The following is a 25,639-nucleotide window of genomic DNA, read 5'->3' as shown; positions in this document are numbered from 1 at the left end:
GTGTGTGTGTGTGCGTCCAGTCAGTCTACAGTATGCATGTGTGAGAGGAAAGTATGCATAGTGTGAGTTTGTGTCCTGAGTGTGTGCATGGCCGTATGATTGTGTACACTTGTGATAAGCCAGTCAGAAGACAGACGTGTAACCTTAACCCCTTCCTGATGGGGGGACAGTGCTGCTGGGCTCTGGGCTTCCTCAGTGCCAGACACCCAGACGGCCCAATCCAAACACTTGTCTACAGGAAGTGCACAGACAGACACGGAGTGGCCTCGGCAGAACCAGCGAGACCCCTGCTGTCATCCACACACCGCACCAGACAGGCCCACATTTCCCAGACACTTTGCAGAGCAAACCACTTAGAGATCACTGACCCACCAAACAGGCACAACAAAGACCCTACTTTTAAAATCAGGAAATAGATATGGGAAATGCAATTTCACACTTCTCAAAGGGCTGCTTATCATTCCTAACTGTCAAGGCTTCCCAGAGTTCAACGTATAATATCCCCATCTGTGGGAAGTGATAAAGTGTTCATAAAACATATAGAGGAATGTTTTGAAGTACACTTTTGTCATATAACTTCCTCTTCTTGTGACGCTATAGTGCTGTACTTGGCCTCAGTCACTCATGTGCTTGGTACTTGTCATACATTTTGGGATGTAATGTCGCTTGTGTGTATGTGTGTGTGTGTGTGTGTGTGTATGTGTGTGTGTGTGTGTGTGTGTGTTTGTGTGTGTGTGTATGTGTGTGTGTGTGTGTGTGTGTGTGTGTGTGTGTGTGTGTGTGTGCGTGTGTGTGTGTGTGCGTTTGTGCGTGTGTGCATGCGTGCACATTCAAGTAGGGTCCACATACTCAAATGCTCTACCACATACCTTTATTGACAAACTATGGTTGTAGGATGGATGAAGACACTGTCCATGGTGGAGCATTTGAGCGTGCAGACAGAACCTACTTCAATTTACACACACACAAACACACATCCCACTTTTTCACCCATATTCTAGTGTTTGTGTGTACTGCATTTCATTCAGGGTTTATTGGCGGTAAATTACACTTTCATAGTTTTAGAATTCAAGAGTGGGGACCTTGAACCAAATAGTTGTTTAGTTTGGTAGAGAGATCAGGACCTTAAAGCCGACTCGCTCTTTATTCTTTTAATCGAATTGAATCACGTGAGGTCACCCATTCTGACATAACACCTCAAGGTCCGCTACAGTTGTGAGACTGGTAAGGATGTGGGGGACGGCATGGCAAGGTTGAGGGAGTCATTGTCTCATTCGGTCTTCTCCGAGGATAGGCGGAAGTAGCACTTCCTGACACAAAAAGTGGAAGATTTAGGTTAAATATTTACTCAAGGAGTTTGGGAAGTGGCTGGGGGGGGGGGTAGGGGGTGGGGGGGGTATCCTATTTTTACAACAAGCGGCGATGGACAGCTTTGGTTTATCACGGGGTACCATTGCAGTCCCTGCTCATTGTTACTGTCAATATTTCTGCTTGTCTGTGAGAAACAGACTCTTTATACAATGGGAGGGATGGTCTGGACAGCCTCTCTCCCTATCAGAGAGGCTCCCCACTGTCCACATTCCCCGTGTTCCACGGTTGGGGCCATGAGGGGCGATACAGAGTCAACCCCACAACCATAAACCAGACATATCTTTATTAAAGCCTTTCATGATTTGAAGCTATTTTTGCTGACAGAACTGTAGGGGATATGTAGGCTAGATGGATTATCAAAGTTAGGCCAATCTTTAGCCTACTTTCAAAAGATTTAAGAGTAACATTGTAACCGTGTAATAGACAATGTATATATTTATATATTATTTATTCTTTTTATTCTTTATTTTATTCTTATTTTAAGTTGCTGATGAGTAGACCATGTGTGTCCTGAGACACATTTGTTAATGGTTGGAAGCAGCCAATCCGTTGCGACCGTGCCTGCATATTCATACCTCCAGTCTGCTCTGTGGTGAACCATAGGTTCAATAAGATACAGTACATGAGAAGTAGTAGACCTGGATTAGGCTGTCTCTCACCTACCAATAGACCAATAGGCTGTCTCTCACCTACCAACAGACCAATAGGCTGTCTCTCACTTACCAATAGACCAATAGGCTGTCTCTCACCTACCAATAGACCAATAGGCTGTCTCTCACCTACCAACAGACCAATAAGCTGTCTCTCACCTACCAACAGACCAATAGGCTGTCTCTCACCTACCAACAGACCAATAGGCTGTCTCTCACCTACCAACAGACCAATAGGCTGTCTCTCACTTACCAATAGACCAATAGACTGTCTCTCACCTACCAACAGACCAATAGGCTGTCTCTCACCTACCAACAGACCAATAGGCTGTCTCTCACTTACCAATAGACCAATAGGCTGTCTCTCACCTACCAACAGACCAATAGGCTGTCTCTCACCTACCAATAGACCAATAGGCTGTCTCTCACCTACCAATAGACCAATAGGCTGTCTCTCACCTACCAATAGACCAATAGGCTGTCTCTCACTTACCAATAGACCAATAGGCTGTCTCTCACTTACCAATAGACCAATAGGCTGTCTCTCACTTACCAATAGACCAATAGGCTGTCTCTCACCTACCAACAGACCAATAGGCTGTCTCTCACCTACCAACAGACCAATAGGCTGTCTCTCACCTACCAATAGACCAATAGGCTGGCTCTCACCTACCAACAGACCAATAGGCTGTCTCTCACCTACCAACAGACCAATAGGCTGTCTCTCACTTACCAATAGACCAATAGGCTGTCTCTCACCTACCAATAGACCAATAGGCTGTCTCTCACTTACCAATAGACCAATAGACTGTCTCTCACCTACCAACAGACCAATAGGCTGTCTCTCACCTACCAATAGACCAATAGACTGTCTCTCACCTACCAACAGACCAATAGGCTGTCTCTCACCTACCAATTCATAGCTTTCATGTGACGTCACAGCATAGTGGAAACGCCCACCTGACGGGCAAAAGGCACTGCCCGTGAAGTTGCAGAGCACCAGGTCATTCCACTAAAGGTGGATCAGTATAGCGGCGCTATAAATAAATGCGGCGCTCAGGGAACTCGAGATTGGATTTCAAGCCTCAGGTGATTCCTCGAATGAGGATCAGCCTTGTGTCATCAGTGTTCACAGAAGACAGGCATACAAATCTTCGATATGGGCGCGTGCACGCAGACATACGCAGCCCAGAAGAGTCGATCTGTCGAAATGAAGATACTCCACTCTGCAGGGGTACTACATTTGCGCAGCATTCCGAATTATTGATTTTTTATGAAGACGGAAAAATAAGATGTAAAATAGTGCAATACTGCCGCAATTAACAAGGCGAGGGAAATGGTTTGGCAAGAAATTGCTGACCGATTAAATGCGTAGGTCATACTAGCCCCAGTTATTGTTATATGTTCATATTTTAATAAATGAATATTTACTACTGTGGTGATATCAGCAGCAGGCTACAAACCGTCATATCGCCACGATGGCCTAGTGGTATCGACCACTGCCATAGGATTTATTCGTCCTTTTATATCGGTGGTTCAAATCCCTCTTCAGGCGCACTTTTTACTGCATTTCGTTGTCTGAATCTAATCTAAAATCTCATCTAAAAAAGTATGTAGGCTATAAAATTATGGTGCAGGCTAATTTACAAGAACTGACACGATTACAATGGTGTTTGAAACCTTTGCATGAAATCTTCGGTTAAATGTAAAAAAAAAAAAATGAATGACTTAGTCAAGTCTCGAACTTGCAACCTTTGGAACTCGAGTCCGCAGCCTTAACCACTACGCCAGCCAGACCGCTGTGATGATGGCAATGCAAGTTGAGAGAATAACTTTTTTTTTTACACTCTTTTCTTTATTGATATATCGATCTATCTATCACACTTTCAAAATATCAAGTTATCTATCACACAATCAAACTATCTATCGATCGATCACACTTTCAAAATATCAAATTATCTATCTATCACACAGTCAAACTATCTAATCTATCTATCTCGTGTGAAGTGGGAACTAATATTTCCTAGGGAGGAACTGTCGTTCGGGATGTAGTTTCCGCCTGTGAGCCTTTTTCGACGCGCGTCTCACTATAGCCTGTGTTTTAGCCTGGTCGCGACCAGGCTAGTTATATCTGACTCAGAAGGAGCTCAACCAAGCAGCGAATTATTTGAGCCACATTGATGGCACCGAACGCAAGCTAACATTTTCGAGGCTTAAAACTTTATCGAGGCTTAGAACTTTATCGAGCTTCGTGGAATAGGGCCCAGGAAACACAGTAGCATTGGTTAGAAAACAATCATGCCAGATAGTTGCTGTGCAATCGGGTGTACAAACCGGTGAGGAGATAGGCAGAGACTCACCAGAGATTCATGCTTGGCCATGATAAGTGTGAGATGTGTGTTGTGTTGTAGTATGTGCTCTTGTGGACGTAACTAATGAGTGACTATACATACGCATCCAATGTCCTTCCAAACGAGCAGTCTTGCTTCGTCTCAAACACAACATGTAAGGTATGTCCAACTTGGCGAACGTTTCCCAGTGTTTCCAATTTGCGCGAGTTCCTCAACTTGCGAGAGTTTTTCAACTTAATGTGATGGCTATCATGTCTGTCAAATTATCAAAAACGAAAGTAATATAATATATTATGTTGCGCGGTGTGGTATGTACGCCTATGTAAATGTTTGTTTGTATGTGTGTCACTTCTGGGTCGGGCCTATCCCCGATCGGAATTCAAAAGCAAAGTTATCAAACAAAATAACTTGTATCAAACCAAAACGTGTATCAAACAAAACAATAAATATTTTCTAATGTGGTGGTGGTGGTTTATCGTGATGGTTGAAAAACGGTGTCGCACCCTCACGTGTCAGGACTCATCAAGCCCAAGCAAGGAGTACTTTAAATCAATGAAACGAAAATATGATTGAACATGACTGACTGGTTGATATTAAACTGGTTTAAATGATTATTGACACAATTAATGTATGGATTGTCATTCGATGTTGTCTCTCTGTTTTTGTTGTAGCTAATTATGCATTCAGTATTAGATGTGTGTGCAATGTGAGATTACAAATACATTGCACTACTCGAACCAATGATTAATTAGTCTGTTCTCATTTATGTTGACCATCGTGTAAGGGTTTGAGTCAATAACATTTCACTTGAATATGCATGCCTACACATTATTCCAAGTGCCTGTTAGCTGCGACGTTTGCAGGAAAAGTGCTATACAAATAAATGTTATTATTATATTATTATTATCGACATCGAAGCTTAAACACTTATTCAACGTCTATGCGTTTTACTCAAGTGTTTTTTTCCCGTTTTTTTTTTTATGTCTTTTTGTTATCAGGATATGGGCTATTGTTTAGCAGGAGTCAGCCACCTGTTTGGTGGTGGCGTTGTGTTGTGTGTAATTAACAAGCTCTAAACGGAGATAGAACCTTCTCATTCTAAACGGAGATAGAACCTTATCATTCAAGGACCCCAATTGAAATAAGCCAGTGGCTTTCTTGGGTTTTTATCCTTTTAGTTGACCTTGTATGTAATATGTACTTTCATGTACCTACTTCTGCAAACATTCTAATAAAGTTTTCAATCAATCAATCAATTCTAAGCTCACGATACATAGCGACCCAGACGCACGCTGCTTTTTCGCCATGCTTAAACTGGGCATAGTCATGGTCTTTGCTTGGCTGGCTGGCTGCATTAACCTGTTGTTGTTAGTTGTATGTTCATTACGTTACTTCAAATGAATGCCCCCTAAGTCAAATCCATCAACTGAAGATAACTCGTGAGTTTAGAATGATAAGGTTCTATCTCCGTTTAGAATGATAAGGTTCTATCTCCGTTTAGAATGATAAGGTTCTATCTCCGTTTAGGGTAGTTCAGAGATATTGAGCGTCAAAGTTTTTACATTCCATTATGTTTTGTGAGATGGAACCTTTGTATTTTATTAACCGTTTGCGTCCACTCGCGATGTTGCTATGATACTTTTTGCCCGTCAGGTTGGTGGTTGCTAGGGAAGAAACCACGTGACTGAAAGCGATGAATAGACCAATAGGCTGTCTCTCACTTACCAATAGACCAATAGGCTGTCTCTCACTTACCAACAGACCAATAGGCTGTCTCTCACCTACCAATAGACCAATAGGCTGTCTCTCACTTACCAACAGACCAATAGGCTGTCTCTCACCTACCAATAGACCAATAGGCTGTCTCTCACCTACCAACAGACCAATAGGCTGTCTCTCACCTACCAATAGACCAATAGACTGTCTCTCACCTACCAATAGACTGAAGAGTCAAAGGCGAACTGGGGGTGGGGGGTGGGGGTTGGGGGAAACTGGGTGTACCCTGTCTCTCAGCTCAGAATGGGAGCCCCCGACTCCCCCCCGCCCCCACATACACACACACACACACACACACACCCCTCCTCCTCCTCCTTGTGGGTCAATCGGGAGGAATTAGTGCAGGGCTTTATGATGTGTGCTGGCACTAACAACAGAGCGTGAGAGGGGGGCCGGCCTGATGAGTGACAGGGCCTGTCAGAGAACAGGGAGCGGGAGGGCTTTGAAGTGGGGGGCTGGTCCCCCTGTTTGCAGACCCCCGTCGGGGTCAAAGGGCAGGGGCTCAGAGGTGGGCCACGTCTCCTAAGTGAGTTGAGGGAGAAAAGGAGGGAGAGAGGGAAGGAGGGAGAGAAAGATGTTATGGAGAGGAGGGGGGGGGGTGTATGAAAGGATGGACGGGTAGGGCGGGGGGGTGGGGGGGGGGGATGCAATAGGAAGAAAGTTCTTTAAATCCCTTCAACAACTGTACCCTCAGCTGCCTTAAAGGGGATGGGCCCCTTTGTGATGGGCCGAGGGGCTGTAGGCTCACTCCTGCCCTGGGATGACCCCTGGAGAAGTGAGGGAGGCATACTCACCCCCTGTAACCTTCACTTATTCACAGACAAATGAGCTGATGGTTTTTGTTGTGTGTTGGGGGGGGGGGGGGGGGGGGGGCGCGTTCAGCAAAAAAAAAAAGTAACACTCCTTTCTTTTTTTCCGGGCCTTGTCAAGACAGGATTGTACAGGCCTCAGGTCGGCACTCCAAACCGTTGAAATCACAGTAAGACGCGCGGCTTCATAACGTCTGTTGTGTTATGTACTATAAAGTGACAGCTGTCTTAATATCTATGTTATGTAACACCCCTCCCCCCCCAAATGATTAATGTGGAAACATTTTTAATTTATATAGCAAGCTATATTATGGCCCAATCCCATTTAACCTTTTTTTTACCCCTATGCCTCGTTTCGGTGTACCACTTGCTTTTCGGCTTGCCCCTTGGAAGAGAATCACAAGGGGTAGTGGTTGAAAACCTTCCCTTTTGAAATGGGATATCCCTGGAAGACCCTGATAAAAAGCATTGACGCTCGCGATTCGTTCACAACTTAAGTTTCATGCTATCAATCGATCAAACAAGTCATCAAATAAAAAAGAACAATGCTTCCTTATCAGGCCATGACAGAATAGCGGAGTTCTGTAGGCTAGCAACCCGTGCTCATACCCTGCCAGTCTGCACTGATATAGGACAACGGTGCAGCAACTTTGCGGCTGAACTTAAGTTAAATTTCGAGCGCCATAAGCCATCAAAGGGTCATGCACAAATCAGCCTAAAAACATGTAACGTTAGATAACTAACATTAGACACACAGCTACTAGCTGCTAGACACAGGCATAATAGCTTTGAAATTACATTAAACTAAGATAATACGATGGTTATCATAATTTTTTAAATCTTTAAAAATAATTACATGTGTGGAGGTCTCTTCCTGCTTGTGACGATGATTCCCAAAGCATTCTGGGATTTCATCAGACGGAGTGTTGTGACTCTCTTCGGAGTCTGGTCATTAAAAATCTCAGTTTGGAGGGCTATGTAGCCCTACCACTTGGCCCTACCTCTACATGAAAACAAGAATTGGGACACCCCTACCCTGCACATGAACGCGCAAAACGGAGGGGTAGGGCTAAAATCAAGGGCCAAGGGGTGAAATGGGATTGGGCCTATACCTAGAACCTAGTCATCCAACCGTTGTGTGGGAAATTATTACAGTAACGACTCTGGAACTACTATTGTACTGTCAAACAGCACGGCCCCCCCGTCCCGTATTGAATTTGTCACATAAGGTTGCAGGTTTGCTGGTGGATCTGCGGGAATTAACCAAAATACACAAACATGTCTTACATGATGTGTAACAAGTGTTGTGTACAGTATCAGCCTGCGTTTCCGCAGATCCTTTTTACCTTGGTGTGTGTGTGTGTGTGCTTGTGTGTGTGTGTGTGGTGTCTTCGGCTATGAGGCTTTTTAATATGAACACTTATTTGTGTGTATCCATTGATGATGTCCTGCGTTTTAGTGTGTGTCCTGTGTTGTGTTGTTATTGTGTACTTAATGTGTCCTGTTTCGTGTTGTTATTGTGTACTTATTGGTGATTTTGTATGTAATGGCTGGTCCAATCAAATTTCCCCTCTGGGGATTAATAAAGTAATATCTTATCTTAACTATCATAGATACGAAATACACACTCAAAAACTCACGTGCCACAGTGGTCACAGATGCCATATTTTTATTGTGCTGAACAAGGCTGTGAATATCTATAAAGATAACTTTTTTGTTTATCAAGCAAGCAATTTGAAGTGTAATCAAAGACAGCAACACTAGGTGGATAGAGAAAGCAATACAAGTTAGATAGAAGACATTTGCAATTATACCAGGGGAGGGAGTTGGAGAGAGAACCTGTTTTATAGCCTTTCTTGACCTCTCCCCCACAGCTAATATAACTACGTAACATTGCGGTATGTATGAAAATTACTTTTAAAAAGTTAAATGTCCAGTCTTACCTATGGGTGACAGAGAGGCAGAAAAGAACAGTCTTGTAAAATTTATCCCCCACAAAAATAAACTATATATATATAAAATTCTAAGATGTTCTCCCTGTTCTCTCAGCCACCTGAATTTTAAGCAGATATTACGTTTGAAATGAGGTAACAGTAGGCCCTTTTGGAGGTAGTAATGTGTATTCGATTGTACTAGAACATGATATCATGAAGATACAAGATCAACTTCATTAAGACTCCCAGAGCTAAAAGCACATCAACAGTGGCTTCCACAAATACACATTCAAACCAACAGTGAGGTAAAAATATGAAAACATAATCCGATGTTTCTCTTAGTCTTATGAACTCAAGTACATATTCATGAAATAAAATCCCAAAGTTCATGCAGCTCCAACATTGGAACATCATTACCTCAATGGTGTACGTGTCAGTTATGTGCACCACAGCATTTTGCCCTTTTTAAAAAGTTTCTCCTTTGCCTTATATGCTGGTGGAGAGTGTGGCGTTGTTTGCCTCAGCTGTCCCATCTGTTTCGAAGCTACAACATGCTTTCACCAGCTCACACAGGTATGCAGTCGCTTTAACGGGTATGCAGTCGCTTTATCTTTATGGTTTTGATTGTTATGTGCCCCTGTAGCAAAGCTAGTGAAAGTTCAGGGGAGCTTATGTAGGTCTTGGTATGTGAAGAAACTACAGTAAAACTGACACAAGTGAGAATAGTGCTTGCATACCTGTGTGAATGACAAGGGCATGTTCACAGTTTAAATAGCTCCCTCTGTGGTGCTACCCCAGGCCCAGTTGAGAATACCATGTTAACGTTTAAAATGTTGCCATGGTGAGAGGCGGAAAAAGGTGTAATCCATCACTACGTAAGAAGCAATTCCATATACATCTGGTTGAACCATATAACAGGAGAAGAAAATCACATTTGTGTCAAGTACACAAAATAACTAATCAAGTATATCAATATCTACTAATTTTCAAAAACATATCCATGAATACAATATACAAAACCCAAACATATCTATTTCAAAACCTGAAAATCTTCAAGATTCTTTGAAGGCTATTTCTTCCCCAGGGTGAAATCAAAATTTACTTGGTTCAGAAGTTCGAAAACTGTTACAAAAATACTGGGATAATAATAGGGATCTTTTGCAGTCCTAATAAAGATTTCATCATACATTTTTAAAAGTCATACTGAAAGTAACCCGGCAAAATCATTCCTTTTCAAGACTGGAGGTAGGTATTTGTCAATTGATTATTAGTCCATTTTTATCAGTTTGTTTGAGGTACATATATAGTTAGTACATAGTTCAGAAAAAAAACTAATCTAAAAATTCAGAGCAAAAAACAAACAAAAAAACAAAAAACATTCGTAATAATATCATGTAGTGTCATACAAGCACTTGATCCTTAATAAACCATTGAGTAAAATCAGTACAAAATATATATTCAAGTTAACAGTTTGTCAAACAGAAGTCCCAGTTGTAGAGAATGAAAAGTAAGTGTTTTGTTACAATTGTTAGATAAACACTTATGTTAATGTGAAGAAGACAAAATAGTACTTATTCCCTTAGCTGCTTTTGAGTTCTACATAGAAAATAAAAACAGACCGCTGATTTCATTACCTGCCCGACTTGTAAAAACATTAGCAGAAAATCACTGTTCCACCCTGACGTGATAACAACCGGTATAATATTGTCATAACTCACAATAGACGTTATTCTAGTGACATTGTTGGCATGTCGGCGGCGCATTACGCACACTGCCATCACATGCATTGTTGTGTGTGATCTATGTAGCAGCGTGCATGTCTTGGGCTGGTTTGCTGGTTGAGGAAATCAGAGGTAGTTTGAAATGATGAGGAGATATTGCATCAGCGACCAAAAAGTGCCTGCGTATCATCAGGATTCTTAGAATACCTTATCAATACAGTATATATAAGGCATATATACCTGGAGTTACAGTGCGAGGTGAGTCTTCCTATGTCACGCTGCCACTAGATTCAGGTATCACGTTTGTCATGAGGTAAATGTGTGATTTGTTCTTGTGGTTTTGTTTCTGAGGTTTGATTTGTAAGACAGACCGAGTAGTAGATGTACTTCAGGGGAGGCTGGTGGAGGTAGGAATCGGAGGACGGGCTCATTGTAATGCATAGAACGAAATCCATCCTCCGATCGATACCTCCAGCAGCGTCCCCTGGTTTATTTCCTTTACAGTACAGTATTGATGATGGAGTTCATGGTTTAAAGCTATATTGTAAAAAGAGGACATAACATGACATAATATTATTTATGTACATTTGAGTTGGTTAATCAGATGCCTTTTCTTAAGAAGTGATATACAGTAGTTTTGCTGCGGTTTGAAAAAAAAGTATTGATTGTGGAATATCTAAGACTAATATATTAAAAATCATCTTTAAAAATCCACAAAGCTTTAGTCTTCTTGTCCACCAAAGACAGGGAGGCACTGAGGCGCTCTGAGAGTGTCGCACTGTTTGACAAACCACAGTACAGTACAAATATATTATAACTGACAAACCTAAAAACCTGCCACCACACAAGGAATTTGGCATTCAAGCAGGTCATTATTAAAGCTCTTCATTAAATGTTTACTCAAGGCATCAACTGGACAATCAAGATGTTGATGAGTCGATCTGGTTTGATTATCAATGGGTCGGTGTTCCTCCCTGCGCGAATTTCATACACTTATTCAATCGAAAACTGAGCAAATTAAGTACAACATTTAAAAGAGAATTGTAAAACCAATCATATATTACCTTCATTATGATTCTAACATCATATGAAGTGCACAATCATAAACATTAAAGCTTTGATCTTCTCAGTTTTGTGCAAATGTTGAATGCCTTCCAAAAGCACTTTGTGTCTACACTTGATAAAAAGGTTCTCTGGTAAGAGAGATCACTTGAAAAGACACTCTCCTTATGATGAGAACTATATAATAGCCAATACCAGCAATTTCAGCTCTCTCAAAACCTGTTGAATAGAAAAGTCTTGAATTTAGCCAAGTCCAAGTAGCCAATTTCTTTCTGAGGCAGTTTGCGTACACGACGGATTCAATGATGACCTGAAGAGAGAGCTCTCTGTCTCCCTGTCTTTGGTGGTTTGACACTAGACTGTGTGTGTGTGTGTGTGTGTGTGTCTGTTGGAACAGCAGCCGTGTATTCTACATTTCTGAATGACAAAACCAGACTGTTTCAGTTGCTATATCCCTGTCGAAGCCTGGAGAATCAGTCAACGGGGGGGGGGGGGGGGGGGAGCAACCGCAGTGGCACATTTTGTGCATCTAACCTCTGCACCTCTGTGCGTACAGCAGTTTAAAAACATGTTGTCGTTACAAAGGTGCAGCGCTGTTCTTTGTTTTTGCGACAGCTTTTTTTTTTACGCTCTGATGAGGATTACGGTGTGTGTGTCGATCCGAGAAGAAGGAGGAAAAAAAAAAAAGACAAAAAAAGGCAACAATTGAAAAATGAAAACCAAATGAAATAAAAGTGGAAAGACCGTAGAAGTCAAAAATAAGTGGTCAACGCAGTCTTTTCCCTTCGAAAGACCTGACAGCTGAATGAGGTAGAGGTAAAATGGTGTGGTTGCTTAGTCCTCCTCTGTGGAGTCCTCCTCAGCTTCCTCCTCCTCTTCCTGCAAGACAAAAGGTTGGCTGAGTCATTGTCAGGTCTTCAACAGAACAGGTTATCTATCTATTTATTCATTTAATTTAGTTACATTTATTTAACAGAGCCTATTAAAATAGCTAGCCTAATTGTCTTCTCCTAATCCTTGGTCCCTGGGCAAGTAAAAACAGAAGCATAAATAACTTATTGTACAACCTTGAATTTCTATTGGATACTGGCTTAGGCTTTCCCTACCAACAGCCTCAACACAATACAGTATAAGATTAATTAATTAATTAATTTTGCCATTTAGCAGACGCTTTTATCCAAAGCGACTTACAATTACGAATTACAGGGACATTCCCCCTGGAGTAACTGAGGGCTAAGTGCCTTACTCAAGGGCACACTAGTAGTGGTGTGGCTTCAGGCGGGATTTGAACTCACAACCTTCCGATCACAAGTCCAACTCACTATCCACAACTCACTATCCACTAGACCACCACTACCCCTAAGAGCATCAAGACTTCCACTGCTGGAGAATAATAGTCATTGTTATTGATATATAGCCATTTTCTTGTGTCCTTGCGTCCATAGTGCCGTCTATATTTATAAATTTATATATTTTTACAGTATTATTATAGTATTATAACGCCACTGACCTCATGTCTTTTAGCTTGCTTTTATAGTTGTTTTTATTTTCTTAAGATTGTTGTCTTTATTTGCACTTGACACCACGGACCTCATTGTCTCTTAGCTTGTTTTATAGCATTTTCGCTTTTTAATTGTCTAGTGTGTAATATTTGTGATATGTTATGTATGTTTGTGAATATGTGAATATGTTTTCTGTTTTTTGCACCTTCAGAAGAACCACTACAATTTCATTGTATAGGCAACTGTACAAAGACAATAAAGTCTATTCTATTCTATTCTATATGCTGTATTTAAGAGTGGTTACATTTCTACAGCCCTACTACTACTACTACTACTACTACTACTACTACTACTACTACTACTACTACTACTACTACTACAACAACTACTACTACAACTACTACTACTACTACTACTACTACTACTACTACTACTATACTACTACTACTACTACTACTACTGCAGTTACTACTATACTACTACTACTACTACATCTACTACCACTACTACTACTACTACTACTACTACTACTACATCTACTACCACTACTACTACTACTACATCTACTACTACTACATCTACTACTACATCTACTACTACTACTACTACTACTACTACATCTACTACTACTACTACTACTACTACTACTACTACTACTACTACTACTACATCTACTACTACTACTACTACTACCACTACTACTACTACTACTACTACTACTACTACTACTACTACTACTACTACATCTACTATTACTACTACAACTACTACTACTACTATTGTATTACTACTACTGCTACTACTACTACTACTATTTTATTACTTTATTACTACTACTACATCTACTACTACTACTACTACTACTACTACTACTATACTACTACACTACTACTACTACTACTACTATGTCTACTACATCATCTACTACTACTACTACTACTACTACTACTACTACTACTACTACTACTGGCTGTTACTAACTTCTCCAAGATGACCACCATGGAATAGACGGGGGTGGGGGGTGAGGGTGGTGGTAACACAGCCCTTCCTCGCTTTTCAGATTGAAATGGATTTCATTTTCCACATGGCTTCATTTTATTCGGGGAGGCTAACTGACACAATTTATAACCCTCTTCCTTTCCCAGGCCGTAGCGGTGCACCCATTCAGCGAGAGGTCCACGCCGAAAGCTTGTCTGCATTATACGACCCAACCTCCATTCATTAGTGCAGCAGACACTTCAGCTGTGAAGGGCTGGCTAAACGCGACCATGTGTGACATGGGTGAACGAGAGTGAACAGGGAGGGGGGCGAGACAGAAAAAAAAGGCTTTAATCATATTGGGCCATTCAGGCCCCCCCCCCCCACCCCTACCTCCTCCCCCCCTTTTAAAAGGCTTACCATCTTTCTAAAAAAAAGAATAAAAATAACTAAAACATAGAGTTCTACGTCCTAATCATGCTTTTCCAAATGATTCTTATGATGTGAAATAGTAGTAGTATTGGATTGGTTCTCTCAAGCGAATACCTAGAAGTTTGTCTCCGAACAAGATGGAAACATCTTAGGAGTTCATCTCCTCATAACATTTTCATAACTGTCTCTTGCACTCAGGCCAGCACAGGGAAAAGTATTCGAAACAACCCTCTATCCATCCCCCCCTCTGACTTTTACCTCACGGCACTTTGAAAACGTCAGATTCCCAGAGTAATAAAACAAAGAATTACATCTCCACCAAACAACCCCTCCAATCTCCTTCAGGTTGTAACACGAGGGTGGAATCCAAGAGGTCATAAAACGTGACTTCCAAAATAACATTTGGAAAAGAAGATTCGGGTTCGAGCCATCATTATATTCATTACGCTTAGCTTGCCTGAGTTACCAATGAGGAGAGACAGAGGGCAGATTGTTAAACAACAATAGTCATTTAAAGCGCCTGCCGTAAGGTTCATTGTGCATGGCTTTGTGCATGCCTCCTTTCCCCCCCCCCCATGCCCTTTGAAGTAAATAAGAGGGAGGCTGGGAAAACTGGTAACTAGTGGTAGCACAAATCTCATTAGGATCTTATGCTATGTGGTGGGGTCAGGTTGTAGCTTCCGGGTCAAGCATGCTCCATCCCCCCACCCGGACGCTTTGGAATGAAAGGGTTTGGTTTTTTTTTTGTACAGGGGGGTTGGTGATGGTGGTGGTGGTGATGGTGAGGGTGGGGGGAGCTGTGTGTGTGTGTGTGTGTGGGGGGGGGGGGGTTGTGGGCTGAGATAAAACAGCCTATCAAAGTTGGAGTGCTCAGTGACATTTTTATGGGTTCCAGCTCCCAGGGCCTCGTAGCGCCCCGAGCAGCTCAAAGCCACCTCAGCCCTGTTCCCACATAGCAACAAATCAGGCCCGAGTTATGCATTCACACCGAAAAATGGTCCGCACCAGCGAACAGAGGGAGGTGCGTGGATTCCTAGTGTGTGAGGGAAAAAGGGGGAGGGGTTTAGGGGGGCTCTGTACCCCTGTGTCCTTTTTTTTTTTTTTTTTTTTTTTTACTCACTCATTACCTATTTGCCATTTATTCCCCCCCACATATCTAAGTGCTCTCACCAGCTACGCACAACAATACTTAATTATCTGTTAGATGTTAACAGTTCTTAATGGTGCTGTTTAAACATGGCGGAGGAAATGGGAATCCGTGTACTCAAAAAGGGTATGGTGTAGCAGACCGACACTTGAAGAATTTCTCACCTTAAAGGGTTAGAAATAATTCATGCTTTTTTCTTTTCTTTTCTTTCAAATATTAAAGCAAAAAACAAATATAAGCTTCTGTAAAAAATCAAAGAGCTGTTCTCATGTTGTGGGATTTACAACTCCCACCTGGCTCAACATTTTATGTGCAAAAACCCTGCGATGCTGTGAGCTTCTGATACAGACAGAGTTACTACTGCTGCAGCGGCCACACTGATGTTCACAGCCCTAGTAAAAACAACAGGTGCTAAAAAGTCACCCCTACAAGCAACATATCTGTTACTTCTACTTGTATGGTTAAAATAATTATTGAGGAAGCAAGCAGACGCACCTTGGGTGTTCTTCCAATCTTACCTATCCTTTATCCAAATATCCCAGGATTGGGACAGTAATATTTTCTGTATCTGTATCTGAATCCCAAACTCAATCTGTTGTACAGTAAACTCGTACTTGTGCTTTTTTTGTTTTCCTCAAGGCAACCTTACACAACGAGGCCTTGCCTTGCTTTACGGCAAATTGCATTTCCATCTGCAAGGGTATTTGGAGGGGGATAGGGGAAGGCAGAAGGCATGGATTCCTCACATAGCAGAGAAAGATTTACATGATCCTTGATGATCGTCCATGCGGGTCTCCAGTCAGTGATGAATTATGCCATCTCCTCGCTCACTCGGGGTCTTTGGAACCTTGAAACACTCGCCTCCCCACCGCTGGTGCGCCCCACACACATCCTGAGGCTCCGTTCCCATCCCCTGAACATCCCCTGAGTGCCCCCCCTCTCACAGAAACACCTAGTACTACTACTCTACTGCTTTCTCTACGACCTCTCTACCATCCACAGCCTGACAACAACAAAAACCACCCACTGATTTTGTTTTGTTTATCGTTAATAATAACGTGGGAACAATCCCGAGATCAAATGAGAGTGAACGTCAGCGTGACTTCAGTGTGAATGTCAGTGAATGTCAGTGAATGGCAGCTGTGATGGATGTGTGTTTGTACAGTAGGTTTACAGCCATGAGTGGAAAGGCCTGGGGGCACACGAGTGAAACTACAGAAGGACAGGTACGTATGTTTACAGCAGTCCTGATTGGCTGCAAGGTACGACCGGAGGTGTGGTGTTGTGATTGGAGAACAACTCACGCCCACCAAGAGGCGATTGGTAGACAGAAGGAATAGTTTAGTATATAATAATTTAGTGTGGTAGGTGGATGATGGAATGACTGTTCAGATGTGAGCATGTGAGTGGGAGATGGGGGGTGTTAAGATGCACCGTTCACGTACCTGAGCAGGCTGTTTCTGGACCACTTGCTGTGGCTGTAAGGAAAAATTAGAAATGGAGGGTTACAAATGTTGTCCTTTTTTAATAATTACAACAGTACACGACAAATATATTTCAGTGTGTTCAGTGTTTTCAGTAATAACTTAGCATTAGTATTTGCAAACCAGAGCGAATGTATAGTACATAACCACCTTTCAGCTCAAATAAAAAACCCAGTGTTGATTTAGGCATATTCATGAAAAGCAACAACATTGTGGCTAATGTTTACATTAATGGCCTTCCTCCAATATGCTGATTAGGGCCTGGCAGACCCTTGGCCCCATTAGCTAAACCACACATTACAGGGTAAGAACATTCACACAGAGGCTGTGTCCTAATTTTCTGCACTTTCCCTGAATTATGTACTTGTGCACTCCACCACATGAATTTAAGCATAGGACTAGTGTCAGCATTGGCATACTCCAGTCTATTCTTTTTACATCCATGTTGCGGAGAGCACAAGTGCATACTTCAGGGAAAGGACGGAGAATTTGGACACCGCCTTGCGGAATGCACAAGTGCATACTTCGGGGCTAGAGAAGGAGGACGCAGCCTGAGACTCTCTCGCTGGCCTTTCTCACTGAGGTCACATCTGCGGTGAGGAATCTCCTTGATCAGTAACAAAACCCCCCCTATGAACCTTGTCCATGTTGTAATGTTCTCACTGGACCCGTCCTCCCTCTTCTCCAACAACAACACGGCCATAACACACAGTACAGTGCGATAACGCCTGAGTGTATGTATGTGTGCGTGTGTGTGTGTGTGTGTGTGTGTGTGTGACACAGTTGTGTAAGGACAGCACTGTGGACTATTCACTGTGCGGGGAGCTGTCCAAAGGGAGGCGGGCGGGCGGGGGGGGTGGGTGGTGGAGGGGTGAACAAAGCTCAGATTGTGCCTTCTTCACATTACATCACAACCATCCCAGCGCTGCCACCACTACACAGGAAGTGGCTCTAAGACCAGGGCCTGACAGCTGAGGACTCTACTGCTATGAGAATCCCACCCCCCACCCCCCCCCCCCCCAAAAAAAAAAGAAAAAGAAAATGAAGAGTCCCCTGTGTTTGGAACCCCAGCCAGCCGCTGACTCTGCGTAACGCAGCACATGCCCCCCCTGGATTGTTCCCAACAGCTGGTGCGTTCGGTGCCAGCACCTGTCGGAATGCCAGCGGGCTGTAACACAGTAACAGAGTAAATGTCAACACCGGATGGGACCGGGCATGGAATGTTGTGCGCCGGCGATAAAGGAAAATTGGGAAGATGATGCACACATTCCTAAATGGACCCCGAATAACAACAAAAAAACAAAAAAACGCTGGGAACCGTACAAAGAAAAGCCTTGTGACCTCCTGCTTATCACTTCCGTTCGCCAGCCCAGATGGTATCCAGCAACCAGCGTGATGTCACATCATGTGTCTTTAAGAGGCTACCTGATTTGTTATTTCTTCAATCGAAAAAACCGAAATTAAACAGTATAAAGTAAGCAGAATAATTAAGACGAGTTGCAAGACAATTTTCTGCTATCATAAACTAATAAAGCAAAAAAGCACTGAATGCCTTGAGGTCCACTAATGGATCCATCTAATACTTCTGACATTTGTCTCACAGCTTCTGTACATACGACATAATTAGTCGCTGTATTCATAGTGATCTAATACCTAGAACGCAATGCATCTTTTGACTTACGTGCCATCCGGCGTTAACTCTACGCACAGGACGTCATAGCACACCCACTCACTGGGACGCACAATGACTGACATTTAATGCGTTAGATCTATTCACAAACACTATTCAGACTCCTCTCAGTCAAACTCATATCTGATGCCCCAAAATATAAACATCCATCCGGAGATTATACTGTATTAAATGATTCACCAAGTTACAACAATTCAACGTAGGGCTCAATTAACAATTTTCATTCCCTGTAAGATGGTGCAAGAGGTTACTGCAAGGACAGCAGTCCCCCGTTTAAGTTATCCAACTCAATCAACTTCTAAAACAGTTCATAACAACATTCATTATACATGCTTGAAACGCCCCCCCCCCCCCCCCCCCCGCCCTTTCCTTCACAACGTCAACGTTCCAAGCTTCATTCCCCCTCATCCGCAGTTTATCTAGGATGAAGCATTCCAAAATAACCGGCACTGAAACCCTATCCCTTTAAGTACAGAAGCCCCTCTCACTGTGTGGAGCCCCCCCGCCACCCCCCCCCCCCCAGATCCCCTCTGCTCAAATCCGAACCCCTCTCCCTTTGACACAAAAGGGAAATCACAGCATTGTCTTTCACAAGGCAGCACCCTCTCTTTGATGTAGTCTGGGGCTGACACTATGAATCACTTTTAGGCCCTGCAGCTGCTGAGACCTGCGTGAGGGGAAGGTCTGACCAGGGGACCAGCGCCCCGAGGAAGACCGTGCACGGGGAGCGTGGGCGGTGCGGGGCGCTCCACACACTAAGGTATGCTCACTCACAGAGGTAAGAGCAAGAGTGGAGAGGAGTGAAGCTAAGAGCCCCCCCACGGAGCAGACCCCATCACTGCTGTAACACAACACCCTCCAACAACGCTCCGCGCTCTGGGCTCAACTCAGCCCCGACACCTTCTACAGTTCTGTCCGTCCTCCTGTCCTTCGAAATGTTTCCCTGTGATCAAAGTGAAGCGATGGATTTTCTCTCTCTCTCTCTCTCTCTCTCTCTCTCTCTCTCTCTCTCTCTCTCTCTCTCTCTCTCTCTCTCTCTCTCTCTCTCTCTCTTTCTCTCTCTGTCGCCATGGACACAGGAGAAAAGGTGCTTGGGTCATTTCACTTACCGACATGTATGTTGACTGTATGAAACATGTGGTAGTTGGAGAAATCTACTGTATGCAACATTATGTTAGTTGGAGAAATCTACATGAGCAAAGAGATTTGCACCTCTGCTTGGCATATTGGCATATAGTCTATTATGCAAGCCAAGGGATGTTTTTCATACTATTTACACTGTGCTCAGGAGATGGAGCACCTTTGAAACTGGCTCTACATAATCTATGCATTCACTTTATGTTACCTCCAGATATACCACTCAATAATAATTAATCAAATGTTATATATAGCGCTTCCTTAAGACACAAATACACTTTACAAAAAGGGTTTATTGTAAACCATGATCGTCCCTTTCCAGGTACAACATTGCCACAATTTGTGATTGGGTTTGATGTTTCCATTTGTCGTTAATGAGGGTATCGTTTTAATGGTGGTGGTCATGCTCTCTGATCAAAGTAACTTTAATGGGCTAGGGATAAGTGCTAATTATCATGTGAGTAACGTGCTACTGGTGTTTACTTTGAGTTAACTGTTACTGTGGCCAGTCTGTGCCCTTTGGACCTCTTTTGAAGGGGACCCGTATAATTTTGCCAAGTAAGTTCAACCCTCCACAAACATGATCATGGGTGGATGAGTCACGTTTTGGAAACCCTTTAGGAATAGTACATTGTACAATTGTACACAGTGTATGCAAAATGTAAAAAACAGTTCTCAACAGTTTGCCAACCTAGCAATGTTTTACAGAGGATAAATATACCGCGATTTAAAGTCCATATTTTTCAATTCTTCACTAGTCCCAAGTGTTAAGACTGCTTGGAATGTTCAGCTTTGTCATTTCAAGACATGACGGCTTTGCAGGGGTGGGAAAACAAAGGGAACCTCAGCCATATGGAAACGCTGCAGCGAGATGGAAAACTGCTCCTATAGAGGAACCATGGAGTAAAGCATCGCATACCAACAGAACTTACAGCAGGCCCTACAAATGTTTCAGGGTTTCTGACAGGATCTATTAGGATCTACTAATTACTGTATACTCAAACCAATAGAGCTGTGATTTTGTAATCACTAGTATAAGTATGCTAAATCAAATTAAAACTATTAAAATTAAAACAATGACTTGAACATGTCCTTCTATAAAAAGCGTTCTCTGCAGTACCTTTCCGATAACTCAAGAAATGCTCTTCGTAGATCAGGTTTGAATGTTCCTTCAATTTCAAACATAAAATCTGCACATTTAAATGGCTTCAAATGGGCATGTGAGTGGACAGGAGGGGGAGTGCCCCCCCCCCAAAAAAAAAACAGTCTCATTAGAATATGTTTCAGATTAAATCCTGTGTAAAATACGGGCCTTGTTAAAACCTGGAATGCCTACCATTTACACCGTAAAATTTTAACAACTTTGCCTAATAGAGCACTTTCAGTAGGTGAACATTTCACTCGTCTGAGGTCCAGGCCTCTGGTACTTTGGGAACACAGTCAGCTTTCTGGTCCTCTGCAGAGGCTGACTTGAGTGAGGCGTCAGTCAGTTGGGGGATGTCGAAATAGCCCAACTTTGTGGGTAGTAATTCAACCTTTAGTTAGCGATATGCAACTTAACGCAGTTCGTGGAACCCCGTGAAGCACCGACACATTGCCCTGTTTTTCATGGCTATTATACGTTGTATGGACATATAGAAAATAACACTGCAATTAGTTAGTGTAGCTGATCCTGGTCCCAGCACTACGTTCCAATTTCCAACCGACAAAATATGCTTGTTAGTGCTTGACTAGCCATTGCCGTGCAAAAATGGGGAATGATTCGAGATTTATGGGAGTGGAACAGGAAGTGGCAGTTGGCTGTTCAGGAATGAGGCATCGCCCAGTCAGAGACCCCCATCAGCTAATCCTTTCTAGGCCCTGTGTGCATTTATATAGGCCTTTGTAGTTTAGACATGCATTCCAAAATGGGCCTTTAAAGTGGAAGATATACAGAGAAATCCATACACCCCTCCATGGTAAAATCAGGAGCGGATTCCCAAGGGGGAAAAATCGACTCGCACCAAAGTAATGTTTTCAAAGACTTTTCAGAAGTTACGACTTGCAATATCAGTGAGGAGAGAAAGCCTAAACTATGCGCCAATTAAAGCCATGGTCAATTCCATGGTTAAATTCCCATTCTGCTGCAAAACAACAACACCAGCCGTGGTGTCATGCCCACCCATAACCCATGCTGTAACACGTATCAAAACATCAACAGCCCACAACATGGTAGGAATGGTAGCATCCAAATAATTAACGTTTAAGAGAGTAAGAAGAAAGGAAAAATGGCTAGAACAATTGGATTAATATAATGTTACATTTCCCCTACACATGTGTAGTAGTTACATTATATCAGCATGTTGTTGCATAGTACTTGTAGTAGTAATAGTAGTAATTACCAATAGTAATTGGTAAATGCCTGAGCTACGGAGCAGAGAGCAATGTTTCAAATCTCTCAGAGAGTAACCCTCTTCTGAACCAGAAAGCTCTCTCAAGCGATTGGAAGGTGCCACATTTACTGCTAAACAACCTGTTTCCTTGTACGGCACCTCCCCTGCTCTCTATCAAACATTTAATTTCACAGAGGAGTAGAGGCAACAAGATAAGCAGCTCCTCAGACAGGCAGTTAAATCTTGTTCCATCGTCGGCCTCTTTTAAGTTCTCCTAACCCTAACAGCTTCCAAGTAATCAGTACGTCCCCCCACATGATGAGAGAGCTCAGAACCTTTTCCAAGTGTGTGATGTGTGGGTGTTACTCCACAGAGTGTGTGATGTGTGGGTGTTACTCCACAGACGTGGGGGAATGGACACAGACAGTCTCCTTGGAGTGGTTCTCACCACTTTCGGTCAGGATGGTGAGTGAAAGGAGAGAGAGATCTGACTCCCTTGTGTCCTCCCCATCTCCAGAGCAACAGCAGGCCAGAAAACCTCCATCAATCTTGGCCTATCTCCATTATAAGGAACTGCCTGCTAGTTCCTACTGTTGCTCAAGTACAGCCAAGGATTAAAAGCATAGTGTATGGCCTTTGAGGAGATAGATCATTGTGCAACTATCCAGCCTATAATTAGTGGTTGTTTGGGGATTTTCATGTTATTTGCCAGAACCGATTGCTATGAAAAGATTGAAATTGCTCTGACCACTTTTGTGGAAGAAGGACAACTACTGTGACTGTACTGCAATGTCCAAATGATATGTGTGGCCACACACAGATTTTTTTGAGACTGCGTCTTACCTCAGACAAAGCACTACCATCGAAAAGGCAAGTGACGATCCGCAATGGAATTACAATACGATATAACTCACCATGCTGCTATGCTGCTATCATCACCCACAGAGTAGGCCTATCTATCTTGGTCTGGAACCGTAGAGTTGAACAGTGACTTGTCATGAAAACACGCATTGTTGAAAACGTGGTGTTTCATCTATGATGAAGCCACACCGAATGCCAAGTAGATGACGTAATGGCAGGCAGGCAGGCAGGCAGCCCCTGGCACAGGTATCTCGGGCACCGGGCTCAGAAAAAGAGAGAGAAAGAGAGAGAGAGAGAGAGAGAGAGAGAGAGAGAGAGAGATAGATAGATAGATAGAGAGAGCAGCTGCAAGTCAAGGCATTGCCTTAGTGGAACGTGCTCAGACAAGGCCAAGCCAAGATACATACTGTATGCACAAAATAATCACACTTACAAACTTGGCATGACTTCCTTGCCAATTCCCCACCAAGTGTCAAGAGCATTTAAGGTAATGAAGTCATACCTATAAGCCCACCTAGCCTTTGCCCCCCTTTGTTCTTTTGAAGCCCAGGGACCTGGCTCTAAAGGCCTGTCTGGCGGCCTTTGTCACTGACCCCTACCCCCTGAGGGGACCGTGACTTGGTGACGTATCCAGTAGTTAGGAGGCCTAGACAGGCCGAGTACAGACTCCCTCACACAACTGTAATGACCCTCCCATCGCCTGAAGGGAAAGTTTTTTTTTTTTTTTACATGCACTTTCCTTTCCTTTTTTGCTCTCTCTCTCTCTCTCTCTCTCTCTCTCTCTCTCTCTCTTACTTACTTTCTCCCTCTCTCTTTTTTTGAACTGTTACTTTTACAGCTCTTCAGAGACCCAATTCTGTGGAAGTAACAAGAAAATAAATCTGCTGGAAGGGCTCGGAGCTGGTTTTGACGGGGTGCGACCTCGCTCCTGACCCCAGAATGATTCTGCACTTGTGTGCCGCCCCGAGTCGGACGAGCCCAGCCTCCCCCTTGTCATTAAACTTGACCCCGTCGGGCTACCTCCCTACGTGAACAGGCTGATAGGTTCATGGCTCAGGGCTCCAGCTGAAAAGGAGGATTATTAAACATGATCTGGAATCAGGCAACACCTCAGGAGTCACTGTCACTCACGTAGACCTTCTGAATGAGATTCTCATTACAGGTTTTTTTCCGCAAGGCCTTCTTTTGTTGTCTGGGTGTCTCCGACATTGGCCTCTCTCCCATGCATGTTCGGGTGCTGTCGTACTCATCCCTTTTGCTGACAATGCTTTTATTTTTCAAAAGAGAGGAACGTTCTAGAAGTTGCGTTTTGGGGCAATGGCGTCGTGAAGGAGAGGATCACCGACGGACAGCAATCAACACGATTTAAGTAAATAAACGCGATAGTTTGCAGCACACAGAGAAGCATGATGGTAGTGCAGATGCCAGGAGTTTACATGACATGGATGTTGTAGAACCGCCTCGTAAGGGCATGGTCTATGGATTTGAGAGGTTTGTGTTATTACTCAAATGGAATCCTAAACCCTAATGGACGGTGTAACAGGGTGCTTATACAACATTGTTACCAGAGTAATCACAGTGTTGTTACAGGGATATTACAATGGAAGATGTAAAGGCGGCCCAAGCCTATACGAGAAACCCCCCAAAATAGCGTAAGATCGAATTCAAAATAGGTTCTATTTCACACGGCAACATTTTACCAAGAACTCCCTCACTCCAAGCAGACCCCACAGTAGAGCCACCCAGTAACTTCCCCTCCCCCTCCCCCCTCCTCCCATCATTCCCGTGAATAAAGGCCACATGTTCTGTAAAACTCAGAGGTGGAAGTGGGGAAAACAAGCCTGGGATCTCCAGGGTGCAAGGGTACAGCGCTGGCTTTGTGATCTGCCCAGGGAATGCCTCCACTATTTCAGTTGATCATGAAAAGATTCCTCGTCAAAGTCCCCCTTCTCCCACCCTGTCCTAGGCTATGCTGCCCCCCTCCCCCCCCCCACCCCACCCTAGTCCCCCCCCCCCCTTTAGCCCCCAACCAACCTCCCTCCCCTACCAAACAGAGCTATGAATGGCACCTATCAGGGCCCAGCTAAACCCTGCGATTAGGGGGAATTTGCCGAAGGGCCCTTTGTAGAGGAGAAAAATGTCTGCCGCAGCGAGGAATGTGGAAAATTCCTGGCAGGACAAGCAGCCTTTTGTTAGGAGGTTTTTGGGGGGTGTTCTGGAAGGAAAGAAAGGCGCAGACAAATTGGATCTGCTCCGTTTAGGAGCCTCTGCTGTTTGAAGTGAAATCAGTTCCCAGAGTTTCTTAAAGGAGAGGGAGAGAAGGGAAGGGGGAGTGGGGGGGGGGGGGGCAGTGCAATAATTC

General features: G+C 43.4%; 1 protein-coding gene across 1 annotated transcript in view; it reads right to left on the bottom strand.

Annotated features, from left to right (window-relative positions):
• Window positions 1-12,508: 12,508 nt before the first annotated feature.
• hmga2 (high mobility group AT-hook 2) overlaps window positions 12,509-25,639 on the bottom strand; it is a gene marked incomplete at both ends in the record, with an annotated part of 32,829 nt that continues 19,698 nt past the window's right edge. The window contains 2 exons of the mRNA XM_080537786.1: window positions 12,509-12,553; window positions 17,179-17,211. Coding sequence (XP_080393912.1) covers window positions 12,509-12,553; window positions 17,179-17,211 — 78 coding nt within the window. The remainder of the gene's footprint in view (window positions 12,554-17,178; window positions 17,212-25,639) is intronic.

Source organism: Nansenia antarctica, assembly GCF_963989245.1.
Source record: "Nansenia antarctica genome assembly, chromosome: 8".
NCBI lineage: Eukaryota > Metazoa > Chordata > Actinopteri > Argentiniformes > Microstomatidae > Nansenia > Nansenia antarctica.
This window is presented reverse-complemented; position numbering and strand designations above follow the sequence as displayed.